Source organism: Stegostoma tigrinum, chromosome 23, assembly GCF_030684315.1.
Source record: "Stegostoma tigrinum isolate sSteTig4 chromosome 23, sSteTig4.hap1, whole genome shotgun sequence".
In the NCBI taxonomy this organism is placed as follows: Eukaryota; Metazoa; Chordata; class Chondrichthyes; order Orectolobiformes; family Stegostomatidae; genus Stegostoma; species Stegostoma tigrinum.
Genome location: NC_081376.1, coordinates 31,558,003 through 31,574,816, shown reverse-complemented (window position 1 = coordinate 31,574,816; position 16,814 = coordinate 31,558,003). Strand labels below are relative to the sequence as shown.

The following is a 16,814-nucleotide window of genomic DNA, read 5'->3' as shown; positions in this document are numbered from 1 at the left end:
TTGAAGCTGGTGAAGTCCACATTGATACCATTAGGCTGCAGGGTTCCCAAGCGGAATATGAGTTGCTGTTCCTGCAACCTTCGGGTGGCATCATTGTCTCCCCACTGCACCACACAACCAGCCCAGCACTTCCCCTCCACCCACTGCATCTCAAAACCAGTCCAACCTGTCTCTTCCTCCCTAACCTATTCTTCCTCTCAGCCATCCCTTCCTCCCACCCCAAGCCGCACCCCCATCTACCTACTAACCTCATCCCACCTCCTTGACCTGTCCGTCTTCTCTGGACTGGCCTATCCCCTCCCTACCTCCCCACCTATACGCTCTCCACCTATCTTCTTTTCTCTCCATCTTCGGTCCGCCTCCCCCTCTCTCCCTATTTATTCCAGTTCCCTCTCCCCCATCCCCCTCTCTGATGAAGGGTCTAGGCCCGAAACGTCAGCTTTTGTGCTCCTGAGATGCTGCTTGGCCTGCTGTGTTCATCCAGCCTCACATTTTATTATCTTGGATTCTCCAGCATCTGCAGTTCCCATTATCTCTGATACTAGTCCCTTTCCAGCCTGTTTGTGCCATCTGGATGAGCAGCAGCCTCTAATTGTGAGCAGGAAATTCCAGTTCTGTTATTGCAATATCATATAAGTGGTTTTTAAATGGAAAGCATTTTAAATTATGTATTTTTTTTCTTCTGGTTGACCCACTCCCTCCCACAAACACTTATATAAAGAGAATCTAGATTCCCAAGTCAGTGTTGCAACAAAGGGGTCAGATTTGCAGCTGTGATCACCAGCATCCTCTGTGTCGATGAGCTTCACGTCCTCTGCGTGTCCTGTTAACAAGACGCTGAGGGTTGAGTTGAAATAGTGGCAGTCGGTTGCCCTTCATCTCTCCTCCAGCAAAACAAACTTCTGTCACTTTACCCCTACCCCCAGCTCTGAGGGGCCAATCTCTGTGGGGAGATGATCAATGGATCATTTCTTCTTAAGGTGTAATGCCAGATCCCACAGGACAGAAGGTGGCTGTCGGTCAATTTGTAGGGACCCAGTCAAACAAGTCTTGGATGTGAGCAATAAGCGTAACTTTGCATGTTTGAATGTTAGTGAACAGCAGACCTGACATATTCAAATAAGTACTTGTACTTCACAGTGGATGGTATTCAGGCAAAGCCATAGCTAAGGGCAAGGCCGGGGATATCCTCTTTATTCTTGATGAAACAGGAAGAGCATTATTACTTCAGTGGCCCTTCCATTTGCAACATTGAGAGGGAGTGACATTGAGCAGCCATTCAGATGGTATTTAAAAAGACATTTGTCATTGGTCAAATGCTTTTAGGAAGCGTTGCTGGAATTGACAGGAACTATTTATGAATATTAATTCTCATGACAACTCAGTTAGCAAGGTAAGATGTTTGTTTCTAATCTAGAGAACTTTATGTTTTGTCACTACAGACAGGACACATTACAAGCTAAATCAGAACTCAGTCTCTCTCAGGTTCTGCTCATCTTCCATTTTAACAAACAGATTTAAGTTACCCGCTGTCTGGACTCCTGCTCCTGATACTGGGGTTCAGATGCTTCTTGCACTTGAAGCTGTATTTGGAAAATGTTTATAGTCAAAGTTCTAATTTTAGTGACTGACAGTGGAGCAGATTATTTAGAAGGCACCTATGGTGGCAATGTCCAGCTCAGTTTAAAAACCTGCTTCTGTACTCATATGGCCTTGTTCACCTTTGTCTTAATGTTAGTGAAGCTGAGAAGATAATGATTGTGTTCTGGTTAAGAGGCTGAACCCACACGTCGAACCACAATACCTGTACAGCTTTCTGATTACATTCATAAGACTACAAAGTCATGAGAAGTTGTGCTGACTCCCTATTTCATAGGATCATAGAACCCCTACAGTGTGGGAAGAGGATGTTTGGCCTATCAAGTCTTCTGAATAGCATTCTACCCCTACCCTGCATTTACCATGGCTAATTCATCTAGCCTGCACATTCCTGGATATTACAGGGCAATTTAGCGTGGACTGTGGCAGGAAACTGGAGCATCTAACAGAAACACACAGACATGGGGAGAATGTGCAAACTGCACACAGTCACCCGAGGCTGGAATCAAACCCGTGTCCCTGCTGCTGTGAGGCAACAGTGTTAACCACTGAGCCACCGTGCCATCCCATTTGGTGTGGGTTGAGGGTTAGGTTCAGTTGTGAAGGTTTCCTGCAATATGGGCCAATGAGCTTCCTAGTGCATTGTACCTAAAAAGAAAATATAAAGTCATCCTCTTATTTCCAGTTATACACTGTCATCTTGGGCGGTTTCTTGCTATCTCTTTGTTATTTTCCTCATTGCTTGTAGATTTCTGTTAAGATCCCTAATTAAATTACATAATCAGATAACAATGTCCTCTCCCTCTAAATTAAGTTCTCATTTTCTTATATATCCTCTTGTGGGGTGCTCTGCTATGTGTGGGAATTAGTAGATTTTATTCCTAGAATCTCATGTCATGCTACCATGCATCTCCTAGTTTCCAGCCCTGCAGTTTAACCTTTTAGAGCCTGGTGTTGAGTGCACAGTCCACATCCCACACTGATTATTCAGCTTCAGCTGGGTTTCATTCAAGATTTTGCCTTGTTATTGCTGCTGTATGGGATGATTGTTAATTGGCTTGTGTGACTAGCTGCCTTTTCATTCCTGACACTGGACTGTGCTCTCTGAATGAGGAATTTCGGTTCTGAATCCAACAGAAAATGGTGTCAGAATCTCCATGTTGCCACCTGCCCGTACCATGTTACAATAGGATAATTCTTCATAAAAACGCCCTGTTTCTTTCAGTTGCTTAATGAAAGCTCTGTAAAAGTGTAGTACAGGATCCCTTACATATTTCTCTGGGAAGACTGGTATGACTTTACATTTTGGATTGAATACATTTTGGGGATAAGCTAACAATGAAGGGTGAGTGCACATAATTTTCTGTTTGTATAGTGCAAAAATAAAAACTAAAGTAATTCTAAATCTGACACTGTCACATATGATAGAATACTGACCTGATGCCTCTTAAGAGATCCGTGCAGGGTGCACAGCAATAAGATGGGGACTTGACTAAGTGATTGGCTTCTAGCAAGCTGCACATGTTTTTCTAAGATCAGAGATAATGGGAACTGCAGATGCTGGAGATTCCAAGATAATAAAATGTGAGGCTGGATGAACACAGCAGGCCAAGCAGCATCTCAGGAGCACAAAAGCTGACGTTTCGGGCCTAGACCCTTCATCAGAGAGGGGGATGGGGGGAGGGAACTGGAATAAATAGGGAGAGAGGGGGAGGCGGACCGAAGATGGAGAGTAAAGAAGATAGGTGGAGAGGGTGTAGGTGGGGAGGTAGGGAGGGGATAGGTCAGTCCAGGGAAGACGGACAGGTTTTCTAATGTTTTTTCTAACAATGCAATCAGCTTTTTTTTAAACATCATTGAAGAGTCAGAAGGGGTCGCAGTGATTAAATCATGAACTTCACTGAAAGTCACATGAAAGCCTGCCCTATTCTGATAGCTAGAGGGCAGTGTATCCAAACCATGGTTCAGGTGTGGCCTCTGAAAGTGAACTTGCATCTTTTGATGATTAATCTGAAAGGAAATTTTTAAAAATCAAAATAGTTTACACAATCAATTCTTTCAAGCAGCTTTTAATCTTTGGAAAATATCCCATTGTTTTGTGATTTATATGGGTATTGATCTGTATCCATACTACTGTTGCTGCCCTGCAAGTTTTTGATGGAACATTGCAAATGTTGCTCTATATCTTTCCTGCATTTTACTTGCCCTGGGTGCCTTCAATATGGAAAGTATAAAGCAAGCTTTATTTTATCTTTCTCATACCGTACCTGTTTTACTGGGCAAACAGGGACACAACAACTGTACCTGAGAAAGTACACAAGGTTAGGGAAGGGATGCAATATGAATTTAGAGCGTGTGTGCAATTTTCAGGCACCCTGATGGGTATCAAGTTTTTTTTTAAATTCTAGATTCTGGAGAGCATTGAGGGCAGTTTTTGAGATTAATGCAAGTACTTCCCACTAAAGTTGGAGTAGCAAGTAATTGGAGACCAGGGGCAGGCTTCCTTTGCAAGTGTTTGTGGAGCAGTGAGAGAGTAACAAATGGTAAGAGGGCATTTAAGATGCTATTAGATTGCTGCAGGTTTTTTTTGGTTTTGAGAGTATGTACATTATAATTTCCAAACTTTGTAAAATAATTTAATGAACTTTTAATACTGTTCATGGAAAATCAACTTTTAAATAGCTTTATTTCCTATTTTTCTTATTCCATCACTAAAGGTGCTATGGATGCCAGTAGTCCTGGGACCTTTGTCTGTACTGGCATAGTAATATACCAAGTAGTGCCTTTATCTACTAGAATTGTTGCAAATCTATTTTTTAAAAACCTGCATCTGTATATAGGTCCTGGTCAAGGTTTTACAGGCTGCTGTAATTAATTGCACCAGGGATATGGAACCTCAATTAAATAGGGAGATGAAAAAAGAACTGGGATTGTTCTCTGTACAGCCAAGAAAGTAGGGGTGGATTTAATGCAGGCATTCAAAATCATGATAGTGAATGGTAAATATGGACAAAGCACTTCTGCCAGAAATCAGTTTGTATCTAGGGGTTGCAAATGTAAGGTAATTGACTAAAGAACCTGTTGCTAACACATTTTTAATTGAGCAAAAAACCTGATGTTACAATTCTGCTGGTGAATAAGGGTTTGACACATAATGAAGCATAAATGCTGCTACGTCCAAGGAGTCCCAGGTGACGCAAGCTTGTGATTTCAAATAAATCTCTGACTAAAACTTGGTGTTGTGTGACTTATGACTTTGTCTGTCCCACTCCAACACCAGCACCACCATATCATTGATACAACATTGAAGAGTGGTATCGGTATTGAGAAAGTGGCTGGAGATGCAACCAACAGTTTGATTTTCATCCTTCTCTTCCTAAAAAGTTTAAATGAAATGTGTGGTTAAAGTAAGGTATCTTGAGAAAATAGGAAACATGTTGAAATTTTCTAACACTTGCTGGCACCTCTAAGTGTATTATAACATTACTAAAACAGCTGTAGTAATGAGGGAGGGAAAGGATATAGATCATTGTACTCTAAGATGGGGTGATTGCCTCATGATCTTTCACTGATTTTTGTTACACCATTTGCTAGATCCAAGATGCATTTATATTGACAAAACTAAAGCAAAATATTCCAGATTCTGGAAATATGAAAGAAAATGCAGGAAGCAGCATCTTTTCGGAGGAGTGCTAACAGACTTTGCCATTTTAAGACAAGTGAGCCACAACATTGTTCAGATTAAGCTGACAACAGTGTACAAAAAGAGTACATTGATTTTATTGTATTGAAATGAAGGTACAATTATCACAATAAAAGTATGTTTATATACCAAAATTATTCTTTGTAGTTTTTTATTTCTTGAACACTTATGTTGCGCACACAAATACCCACCCACCCTCAAAATACAACTTGCATCTTCAGATGTGGCATAGCCCTTGGCATGAAAAGTTTGCACACACGGGTGCAGAGCGAGAACTGTTCTGTTTGTAACTTGCACTGTTGTGTTTGCTATGTAATATCACAGTCAGCAACTGACCTAAAGTTTTCAGTCTCATTTGTGCCATGAAAAACAATGGTGTACACTAAATGCACCAGAACTGCATTTTACAGAATTAAAAAAACAAGTTAATTTATTCACCTTTAGCACATGAATAGAGATGGACTTTGGCTGCTTCTGGTCTAATATAGGATTGAACACAGCCCTCAAAACAACTGAAAAATAAAGACTCCAAGCACAACACTTATGTTCTCACAACAGCTAATAGTTTAAAAAAAGTTGTCTGCAGAAGAGGCAGTCAGTTTCCTGCTGCCTGTAAATATTCTACTTAACACATCACAAAACCATACACTGACAGACCAAATTATTACTGATTTTAATGTCTGCCCAAGATAAGTGAACAGGAAACCTGAATTCTGCAGCAGCCATCGCCACACATTGACAATCTCATTCATTCTTCTCTTGTTCAGACTGGAGGGGCTTGAGAGGTATCTTAGAAGAAAGGAAGGCAGGAGAGACTCCAATGCGGAAAGACCAATTCCCTAAAAAATCTCTCATTTAAATGATAGGGCCGACAGCAGTCGCCAAAACTTTCAAAACGGCTGCTTGCACAATGTTTCAATGCATCAGTCTTTAATGGCAAATGATATGGTCCAAATCCACACAATCAATCCTTGTTTTCAGCTCAGCAAAATAAGTGTTTGAAGAGAAAATCCCATAATAGATGTTGCCTTGCCAGCCAAAGGTCTGTGACACACATTTTGTTCCACACACTTCAATTAGTGAATATTACTCAGAAAAAATTAAACCGGAAGTGACTTTGGCTGTTTTGATCATGCATGCATTGAACTGCGCTCCCTTCTGAATTCACAGAGTCAGATTCAGAGAAATCCCCAACTCTTTTCAAGTTGCTCACAGATTTCCGAAAGACTTGGCTCCTTTTCTGCATTCCAACTGGTTTGATGCTGGCAGATTTTGTAGCTGAAAGACGCAACCAAAACACATTACTATGAGCTCAATGTTTGGCTCCATATTTCAAATCATTCTCAATCCTGTCACTCATGCAATCTCTCTCCCACATTATCGCAACTTGCAACTCATGTCAGTCACACAATCTACTTGCTCAAATGCTCCCCTTCTCCCCCTTACTGTTTGCCCATTCCATTGAAGCTGTGTGATCACATCTCCTGAGTGCCCCTGGATAGACCCTCTGACCTGCAAGCATCAATTTGAATTGTCTTTGCCATTCCTCTTCCATCTTTTTCCTGTAGTCTCCAAAAATGGACCTCATCATTTGCCGTTTCTTCACGAGTGGTGCTTTCTCACTGCGGAGGGTTCTCAGTGCACGAATAGCCTGCTCAGCTGCAAATGTAAAAAACTTTACTGTTAATTCTCTGCTCTTATCCAAATCACTGGCCTATTCGATTGTACAGTGAGGGCCTTGTGAAGTGTTTGGTTATCTGACAAATCATGTCTAATTTTCACATTCTACAGGAACTTTGGAGAGGAGCAAAAATGAATGAGGAAGTAACCAGGCTACTTTAAGGGGATACTTTACATACAGCTGCCAACTATATTGTTCCTCCACAGATAAGGTGCTTGCGTACCTCTCCCTGACGTTGAACCCTTTAATCGCAAAGTTCCACTTGCTGTTGGTCATATCAGGAGTGAGCAGTAAACCCAATGAAACACATCCTGACAGCAGGGAAGGTTAAGGGGAGAACTGACTGGCATTTAAAATCAGATAAGAATAAATATCATGAAAAAGTTTCCAACAGATGAGTTATGATATCCATAGGGCACAAATTTAAGGTGATTCACAACAGAATGTGCAATTCATGAAAATGAATGTTTATTACGTAGATGGTAGTTGCATTTTGAAACATAATGCTTGTTAAGGTTCATTTATAACCTCAAAAGCGAATTGGATAAATACCTGGAGAAAGAATTGCAAGGCCACTGTCAGAATGATATGTATTGTTTTCGGAAAGCTGCACACATCTGATCAATAATTAGCATATAATTCTATCTGTCCTGCTGCTTTCCTGCACTAGTTGGATAATGTGCTTGATTTTATTTGGATACCTTATCCCTATGAGAGACATTTCCTGAAGAAAGGAATGGGAAAAGGCCACTAACACAACCATCCCATTCAAGATCCTACAACACACCTTGTTTCGGTTTGGCTTTCTGCGTGCGTAGCCCAAGTTCTAGTTGCTCAATGCACCAGTCCACTTCCCGCCGCAGCTGCTCTTCTGAAGTCTGGAAGAGAAGAAGACAACAGCAAGTTACTGCAACCCACTGGATAAGATTCAAATATCCTAACCAAAAGAAACAAAAAGCAAACATGCACAGAGATCACCTCTAAGGTCCGCTGTTTTTCATCATTTATATAAATGATTTGGATGAAAATATAGGGAGGCAAGGTTACTAAGCTTGTAGATTTCACCAAATTAGTGTTATAGTGGACAGTGAAGAAGGTTATCTGAGAGTACAATGAGATCTTGTTCAACAGGGCCAACAGGCTGAGGAATGGCAGATGGAGTTTATTTCAGATAAGTGCAAAGATTTGCACTTTGGAGAGACAAACCAGGGTTATCTGTCTGACTCAAACAGTTAATGGTAGGGGCATGGGGAGTCTTGTCAAACTGACAGACCCAAGAATGCAGCTTCCTTGAAAACAGTGTCACAGGTAGACAGGGTGGTAAAGGCAGTGTTTGGCATGTTTGTCTTCATCAGTCACAGCACTGAGTACAGGATTTGGGATGTCATGTTATGGCTGTGCAAGACATTGGTAAGGCCACATTTGGGTATGGCTTACAATTCTGGTTGCCCTGCTACAGGAAGGATGTTACTAAACTGGTAAGGGTGCAAAAAAGATTTGCAAGGATTATAAGGTCATGGGGGCACTGATAAGGTAAACAGCCAAAGTCTTTGACTCAGGGTAGGGGAGTCCTAAACTAGAGGGCATAGGCTTAAGGTGAGAGGGGTAAAATTTAAAGGGACTCATGGGACAACTTTCTTCCACACAGAGGCTGGTGTGTATATGGAACCAGCTGAGAGAGGAATTGTTGGGGGTGTACAATACAACATTTAAAAGACATTTGGACAGGTACATGGATACGAAAAGTTTACAGGAATATGGGCCAAATGCAGGAAAATGTAGATAGTTCAGTTTAGGAAAGCTGGACAGGATGGACTGTTTCCGTGCTGTATTACTCTGTACGGAGCAACGTCATTATGGAAACAAGGCCTGTATTGGGCAACAGAATGCCTTTTTATTCAGTGCACCAACTCCAACTCTCATGTAACTGTTCCTGTCTCATAAGTTACAAAGAAACTGCTTAAAGCGCTGGATGCAATGAAATGTCTATGGGCCCTTTCAGCAGAAGTATTGAATACATACGCTCTAGAACTACAACTGTGACATCTATCTCACAATGTAGAAAATTCACTGATCCATTAAAAAAAAATGAAAAAGGCACACAGCTCCTGATTTTGTTACAACTTTGGTCCAAACATGATCAAAACAGCTCTGAACCTAAGAAGTGAGGTGGGTGTAACTCCACTTTCTGATTAAAGCAATATTTTACTAAGTGAGACATGAAAAAAACCCTAGCAAAATTTACGAGGAGGGTCACTGGACCAAAAACGTTAACTCTGCTTTCTCTCCATGGATGTTGCCAGCCCTGCTGAGATTTTCTAATAATTTCTGTTTTTGTGTTAGACAATTATTGTAGTTTTTACAGACTCATCATCACAGTGCCAGGACACTGCTCTAAGAGTTCCTCAGGGTTCCTACTGCTAGCAATCTTCAGACCCCCTAATTCATGACGTTCCTGCTATCATGAGGTTAGAAGTGAAATGTTCGCTGACAAATCCAGAATTCCCCTCTTAACACCATTGGTCCGTCATCCTACAGCACATGGGCTGCAGTGATTCAAGGCGGCAATTCACCATTATCTTCTCAAGGGCAGCTACAGATGGGTAAAAATGCCAGCCAGCCAGCAATGCTCACACCCCACAAGTGAATGAAAAAAGCATATCCTGTTCAAGATAATTTTCAACTCTTGAGAAACTAAAGCATTCCATGTCTAATTGTAGCAGGACCTGGAAAAGATTCACGTTTAGCCATTAATTGGAAAATAGAAATCATGCTATGCAAGCACCAGGCAATGAGATAGAAAACTTAAATCAATTGCTCCATGACACTGGCATTATCATCGCTGAAACTCCCACAGTCCACATCTGAGGTCACAACTGACCAGAAACTGAATTGAGCCAGCTTTATAAATACTAAGGGGAGGTCAGAGGATGGGAATTTTGCAGCAAATAATTCACCCAATGTCACTCCAAAGTATGTCCCTCACTGTGATCAAATACTCTCCATTCTCCTGGATGACTACAAATTCTGACCCAATCTGTGGCAACACATCCCATTTTATCGGCACACCATTCATCACCTTAACTATTCACACCCTCCACCACCACCACATATCTCCTCCAAGCAACTGACTTGGATTTATAATCACAGTTCCTTCACTGTCACTGGAGTTAGATCGTGAACTAGGTAGGCTGCAGAAATTCAAGAATGCAGCTGGTCTAGGGCAATTAGGAATGGGCACAAATGTTGGATTTAATAATAACGGTCCCATCTCATTAAAGAACAAATCAAAGAACTACTGTTACATTGTCCAATCAAGCACTCCGAGGGCAGATACTGCAAGGGTTAGATACAGAGTAAAGCTTCATCTACACAATCCAAATTTCCATATTCTGAAAACACCGCAGCACACTGGAAAACTGTATACTCAACACCTCTATTTAAGAAGAGAGGGAGGCAGAAAGCCGGAAACCATGGCCCTAGCATTCTAGGAGATGGTAGCAGGACAACTAGAAATTCATAATACGAATCAATTTGCAGATGATACCAAAAATAGGTGGGAAAATAAATTGCAATGAAGAAATAAAAATTTTAAAAATGGATATATTTAGTGTTTCTGGTGTCTACTTACCAGGCACGGTTCTGCTCCAGAAGTTGTGGAGTTACTGTCTCTGCCATCTCTGTCATTGCTCTGCCTCTCTCCATCCTTCTCAGCTTCAGCCACGGGCTTATTGCAACGCACTTTCTTTTTCTTTTTCTGAGCAGTTTTGACCTGGTTAGCCTTTTGATGGCTTAGCAGCTTGGGTTCTTCCTTTGGCTTCTTATCCTGAGTTACAGGCACAGATTGTTCTGTGCAGTTTCCCAGCTGTAGCTTAATATCTGCCTCAGGGATTACAAAATCAAACTTAAAAATCGGACTTGTGACTTGCTGCCCCTGTAAAGATTTTCTGCTTCCTTTTGCACCTTGATGAGAATCTTCATTTACACCAACAGCATTGCTAGTCTGCCGCTGACTGCCCGAGTTGGAGGTGTCAAATTCCAGGCAGCTAGAAACTGGATGTGTTTCAGTGGAATTATCATTCGCTCCCTTTTGCAAAATGGAACTGAACTCTGTCACTTTGCGACTGAATACAACTCCTGGGGCATTTCCCATGTGCTACCGGCCAATAGTATGTGGAAGTGGTTTGTCAAATTTTTTTCTGGGGTCAGGTTCAGGTTTAAACAATTGGCCAATTAGCTACAAGACATTTTTTTTTAAAAAACAATCGAGAAACAAGGAACTGTCTCAGAAATAGTAGGAACTGCAGATGCTGGAGAATCTAAGATAACAACGTGTAGAACTGGATGAACACAGCAGGCCAAGCAGCTTCAGAGGAGCAGGAAGGCTGACGTTTCGGGCCTAGACCCTTTTTCAGAAAATTGAAACGTCAGCCTCCCTGCTCTTCTGATGCTGCTTGGCCTGCTATGTTCATCCAGCTCTACACCTGGTTATTTCAACTGTCTCAAAAATAACACCAGAATTATCCTGCATCTCTATTTTCAATAGTCTCTTAGCTAATTTTTTGATAATATATTCTTTAATTTTGTGAAATAAATAAACCTTACAGCCTCAGGAGGCAGGCAGCAGTGAGAACATTCCTCCTATCTGCATGAACGTTGTCAATTCCTTTCATTATTCTGAAGTCGGTCATTAATCTTTGGAATTCTCATCCATAGCCTGCAGTGGAGACTAAGTCACCAACTATAATCAAGGCCACTTTAGACAGATTTTTCATCTATAATGAAACTGAGGGTTATGAGAGCAGGCAGGAAAATAGGATTAAGACCAACATCAGATCAGCCACGAACTTACTGAATGGTGGAACAGTGTCAAATGGCCTAAAGGCCTAATCCTGAGCCTGTTTCTTATAATCTTAGCCATCAACCACATCTCAGGATAGGGACACTCTTATATTTTCTTTTTTGAAAATGTTTTTGTTAGCTGGAAGTTTTGGTTTTACCAAGAACAAAAAGCTTCCCTCAAAACTCTGAAACAGAGAGATGAGGTTCACAGTGCATGCGCTCAGGTTGGGGTCCATCAGAACTGAAAAGAAGTTCTTTATTCAAGAACTGACAGCCAAAATAGGAAATTATAAACCAGTTAGCATGACATCACCAACCAGATCCCCTCACTACCTACTAACACTGGGCTGTCCACTAGGGATTGACTGCTTACCTTGTTGTGATGACAGTTTGAGCTGGGAGACCCCAGTCTGTTGTTGCTGGATCCCACAATCCAGCTCCACCTGGATGTTCTTGTTGAGGCTCTGTAACAGACAGAAAGCTTTAGCGAACCAATCTGTGAGCGACAATAGTAAAGCAGCATTGAGAAAACAGGTCTAGAAAATTAAGAATGAGTAACAATATCCACTTCCCATCCAAGTATTTAAACAGAAGTCATAATAGATATTCAACACACGCAAGAAGTAATAATAATTACAATCTGTGCTGTGATATTAAAGTGTCACTATTCATTGCATTAGCACTCCTAATATATTCTTAGAAATACATTGTGAAGCAAAAATCACTCTCAGAGCTCTGTAATCTCTTACTATTTAGATAAAGTTTTATACTTCCTGCCAGAATGGATAATTTCATATTATGTCAGATTATATTACATTTGCTAGCTATTTCCCCACTCTCAACCTATCTATAAATATTTGCAGCCATATCCTCTTCACTTTAACTATCTTAGCAATGATAACAAAGTTAACAATGATTCCTTCTTTCTCTTCATCCAAATCATTTATACAAACTGAAAAGATGAGACTCAGCACTGATCTCCATGGCACACCACTTGTTACAATGGCTAAACTAGAAAATGACATGAATGCCTACTGATTCCTATGAGCTAGACAATCTTCTAACTATAATCTTAACATGTTATCTCTTATACCACAAGCTTTTACTTTCTGCAGTAACTTTTGATGTGGCACCTTATCAATGCCTTCTTGTAATTAAAGTACAGCATATCCATTGGTTCTCTTGTATCCATAGCGTGTTACTTTCTCAAAGAGCTTCAAAAAAATTGTTAAACATGATTTCCCTTTCATAAATCATATTGTCAAGATAATCAGGCAAAGACACAACAAGCTGCATCCCCTGTATATACAAATATTCAAGAAATTGTATGAAAGGACTGGCCCAGTTCATACCCTAACCATTTTGGTGAATACATTGCCCGCCACCCTATCGAGTAGGGCAGTAATCAATTAACATGCAACTGGGTCAGGAGAAAAGAGAGCTTAGAATAGTCTTAATTCCGATAATGTAATCACTCACCTCCTCCATTAAAGTATCCAAAACACCTCCAACAGCTTAACAGATCATTGGCAGCCTGGGCACCTCCCCAAAGCAGCAATCTGTGCACCTGAAGGAAAAGACAAGACTCACTATAAAATCACACTAGCAAGGAGCTGTGAGGCACAGTGATATTGTCTCTATCTCAGATTTGGGAGGCCCAGGTTCAGGTTGTACAAGCTCCAGAGGAATGTTATTGTATCTTGAACAAGTTGACTTAAAAAAATCCCTACAATCTTGCCAGCTCTCTGCTCCTACTGGTGCCTGTTACTAAGATGTTGATCGAGGTTGAAAGCTTGCTAAAAGGGTATCCGTGTCGCTTTGAGATAATGGGAACTGCAGATGCTGGAGAATCCAAGATAACAAAGTGTGAAGCTGGATGAACACAGCAGGCCAAGCAGCATCTCAGGAGCACAAAAGCTGACGTTTTGGGCCAAGACCCTTCATCTGGTTCCCTCCCCCCACTGCATCACACAACCAACCCAACTCATCCCCTCCCCCCACTGCATCCCAAAACCAGCCCAGCCTGTCTCTGCCTCCCTAACCTGTTCTTCCTCTCACCCATCCCTTCCTCCCACCCCAAGCCGCACCTCCATCTCCTAACTACTAACCTCATCCCACCTCTTTGACCTATCCCCTCCCCACCTCTACTCTCCTCTCCACCTATCTTCTTTTCTCTTCATCTTCAGTCCGCCTCCCCCTCTCTCCCTATTTATTCCAGAACCCTCTCCCCATCCCCCTCTCTGATGAAGGGTCTAGGCCCGAAACGTCAGCTTTTGTGCTCCTGAGATGCTGCTGGGCCTGCTGTGTTCATCCAGCTTCACACTTTGTTATCTCCGTGTCGCTTTGATAGTTTTCTCCGGTTGGAGTTACCCCGTTCGAATACAGTGTACAGCCCGTGAGGTTCCTGGTGTTCCTGTACTTATTGATAATCTCAGATCACTGATCATCACAGACAGATGGACATCCTCCTGCGTAATGTTTTGATTGAGAGTCTATGCCAAAGGTAGGGGCTGGTTTGGAAAAGACAGGATCTACATTTCCAACCACGTGAAGCTCTAGAACCAGGAGCTTTCGACTGTGAATCATTTCACCCACAAAAGTCTGACAATAGCTGAGGCTGTCATCTCAAAAGGTTCTAGTCGAGAGTGCGTACCCTTCAAAGTTTCACAAGAAACCGTAGAAATAGGTTTCTCAGACTCTCCTTTTCTCGGCACTCAGCCACCACCGGAAATCGGGTGTTCTGTGTCCGTCGTTCAATTTGTTCCCCCGGTTCAGTGATAGACCACTTTCCAGTTACATCAGTGGGACACCTCCGGAAGCCGCCATTATGGAGGGAACAAATTCATGTGACAATCGAAGCAAAGCAGGATGCATTGGAATTGGTTAAGAGCTCTGTACATTCCAGTCTGGCCTATTAACTAGTTCCAGAATATTCTCGTCTACTGTCTGTTATCCAATATTTGGAATGTTTTTTCTTTCTTCTCACTTCAATGCTCTCGAATTCAGAAAAAATTCAAAGCCGGGGAATGAAATGCAACCTTTACATAATAGGCAAACTGTTTCTATTTTCCGGTTCTGGTCAGTGGATCTATGTTACAAAGCTCTGCACTTTCGCATTTTCAGAACAGCCTTGCCTCTTATTTTCGGTTTTCTCCCGGTTATTTCTATGTTTCTTCCCTAATAAGCCTCTCATGTTGTCTCTTTTTTTAAAAATTGTTTTTAACCTCCTATTTTGTGTTCTGTGACTGTTTGTTTGTTTCAGAAAATACTGCTCATGCAGTCACTTACCAGCAAATCACATTTTGTGCGAATATTTTTAAGGGAATTCACTTTCTAAATTCCAGGTTATGCATAAAGGTGATTTAGCACTGATCAAACATACTCTGCCACAAATGTGAAACTGGCAAAGTCAATTCACAAATTGGTTACGTACAATATGAACTTTTGAGCAGACTGGACATTTAAGCAGGATTTCTCCGTCCAGTGCATTAGATCCCCAGTCCTTCACATTCTTCTGTTGCTGATACAATCAAGTAGGAATTAAAGGATAAAAATGCACGGAGTAAGGTAACCAGTTGTTGATTTTCAGACATCACTCCCACCAATTGATTTCATATTTTGACATACAAACCTTCCAATGTAATTTAGTTATCAGTTTAATAATCCTGACCTCTCACTTAGGACGTTGAAGTGTTACCCTTCTCTAGGGTGAGTTACTGCCTTAGAATCATGCAGTACAGGTCATTCAACCCGTTGAGTCTGTACTGCCAAAGATAAAATACCACCTACACTGGTGTCACTTTCCTGTGCTATGCTTCATTGTTATTGACCATTAAGCTAAGGAGAACGTCTGCTTTCTATCCACCCTGTCCATGCCGTCTTCAGAGATCTGTGAGCAAGGACCCAAGATCTCTCTTTTCCTACGAGTTTCTTCGTATCTTGCCGGTAGAGTACTCCCTTGTCTTGTTCCTCCTTCCAAAGTGCATCACCTCTCAATTACAGTTAAATCCATCAGCACTGATCTGCCCATCTGACCAATCCAGTTTTATCTTCTTGTAACTTGACAAGTTCCTCTTCACTGCCAACCACAGCCAACATTTTGTTAGCTACAAAGTTATTATTTTTCTCCCTCTGCACCATTTGTGAATATTATAAACAAGGGACTCAGCACTGATCTGTGGTACACCACTGCATACTGGGCTTCAGTCACACAAACAGCCTTCTACCACCACTTTCTTATTGCTGTCTCTAAGTCAATTTTTGATCTAACTTGCCAAATTACCCTGAATCCCATGAACTTTTACCTTTATCAGTCTGCTATGAGGGACCTTGCCAAAATCCATGTAAACTACATCAACTGCTCTATCTTATCCAAATATTTTGTCACCTTCTTGAAAATATTCCTCCTGTTTTGTTAGATATGTCCTCCCTCTTGGAAAGTTATGTAGATTATCCCTAATCAGACCTTTCCTTTCTAAAAGGAGGTTAATTCCTCCTTAGATAACGAAGTGTGGAGCTGGATGAACACAGCTAGCCAAGCAAAATCTTAGGAGCACAAAAGCTGATGCTTTGGGCCTAGACCCTTCATCAACTTTAGAAGGAAGTTTGTTATACTCACTGGTCTATAGTTTCTAGGTCTATCTCTACAACCTGTTTTGTAAAGTGGAACCACATTAGCTGTCCTCCAGTTCTCTGGCACCTCTCCCTGTGGCTGGAGATGATTGAAACATCAGAGCCCCTGCAATTTCTTCCCTCCTCTCCCACAGTAGCCTGGGATACAACTCCAAACCCCAGTATATATCCACTTCTAAACCCACCAAACTCTTCAATACCCCCTTGTTTCTTTTGTTAACTTGCTCAAGAACTTCATAGTCCATCTTGTTGAATTCTGTTCTTGAATCCTCCTTAAGATTCTGTAACAACAATGAAAGCTGTTTGACCTATTGTGCCTGTGCTACCTCTGGAGGAGCAGCTCATCTACAGTCACCA

At 41.5% G+C, this 16,814-nt stretch overlaps 1 protein-coding gene across 1 annotated transcript; it reads right to left on the bottom strand.

The window, feature by feature from the left end:
- Positions 1-5,368: 5,368 nt before the first annotated feature.
- c23h8orf33 (chromosome 23 C8orf33 homolog) lies at positions 5,369-14,603 on the bottom strand. The gene is made up of 7 exons (XM_048552325.2): positions 14,479-14,603; positions 13,305-13,392; positions 12,199-12,289; positions 10,615-10,862; positions 7,771-7,861; positions 6,815-6,961; positions 5,369-6,580 (listed from the first exon to the last, which is right to left on the bottom strand). Exons 2-7 carry the CDS (start codon positions 13,311-13,313, stop codon positions 6,393-6,395), a joined length of 774 nt encoding a protein of 257 aa, XP_048408282.1. The 5' UTR covers positions 13,314-13,392; positions 14,479-14,603; the 3' UTR covers positions 5,369-6,392.
- Between the last annotated feature and the right edge of the window lie 2,211 nt (positions 14,604-16,814).

Coding starts and splice junctions, on each gene's coding strand:
- c23h8orf33 (XM_048552325.2), bottom strand. Junction 7,862..10,614: donor CTGGAGCAGAACCGTGCCTG/GTAAGTAGACAC, acceptor CTTCTCTTCCAG/ACTTCAGAAGAGCAGCTGCG. Junction 6,962..7,770: donor GAAAGCCAAACCGAAACAAG/GTGTGTTGTAGG, acceptor TTACATTTGCAG/CTGAGCAGGCTATTCGTGCA.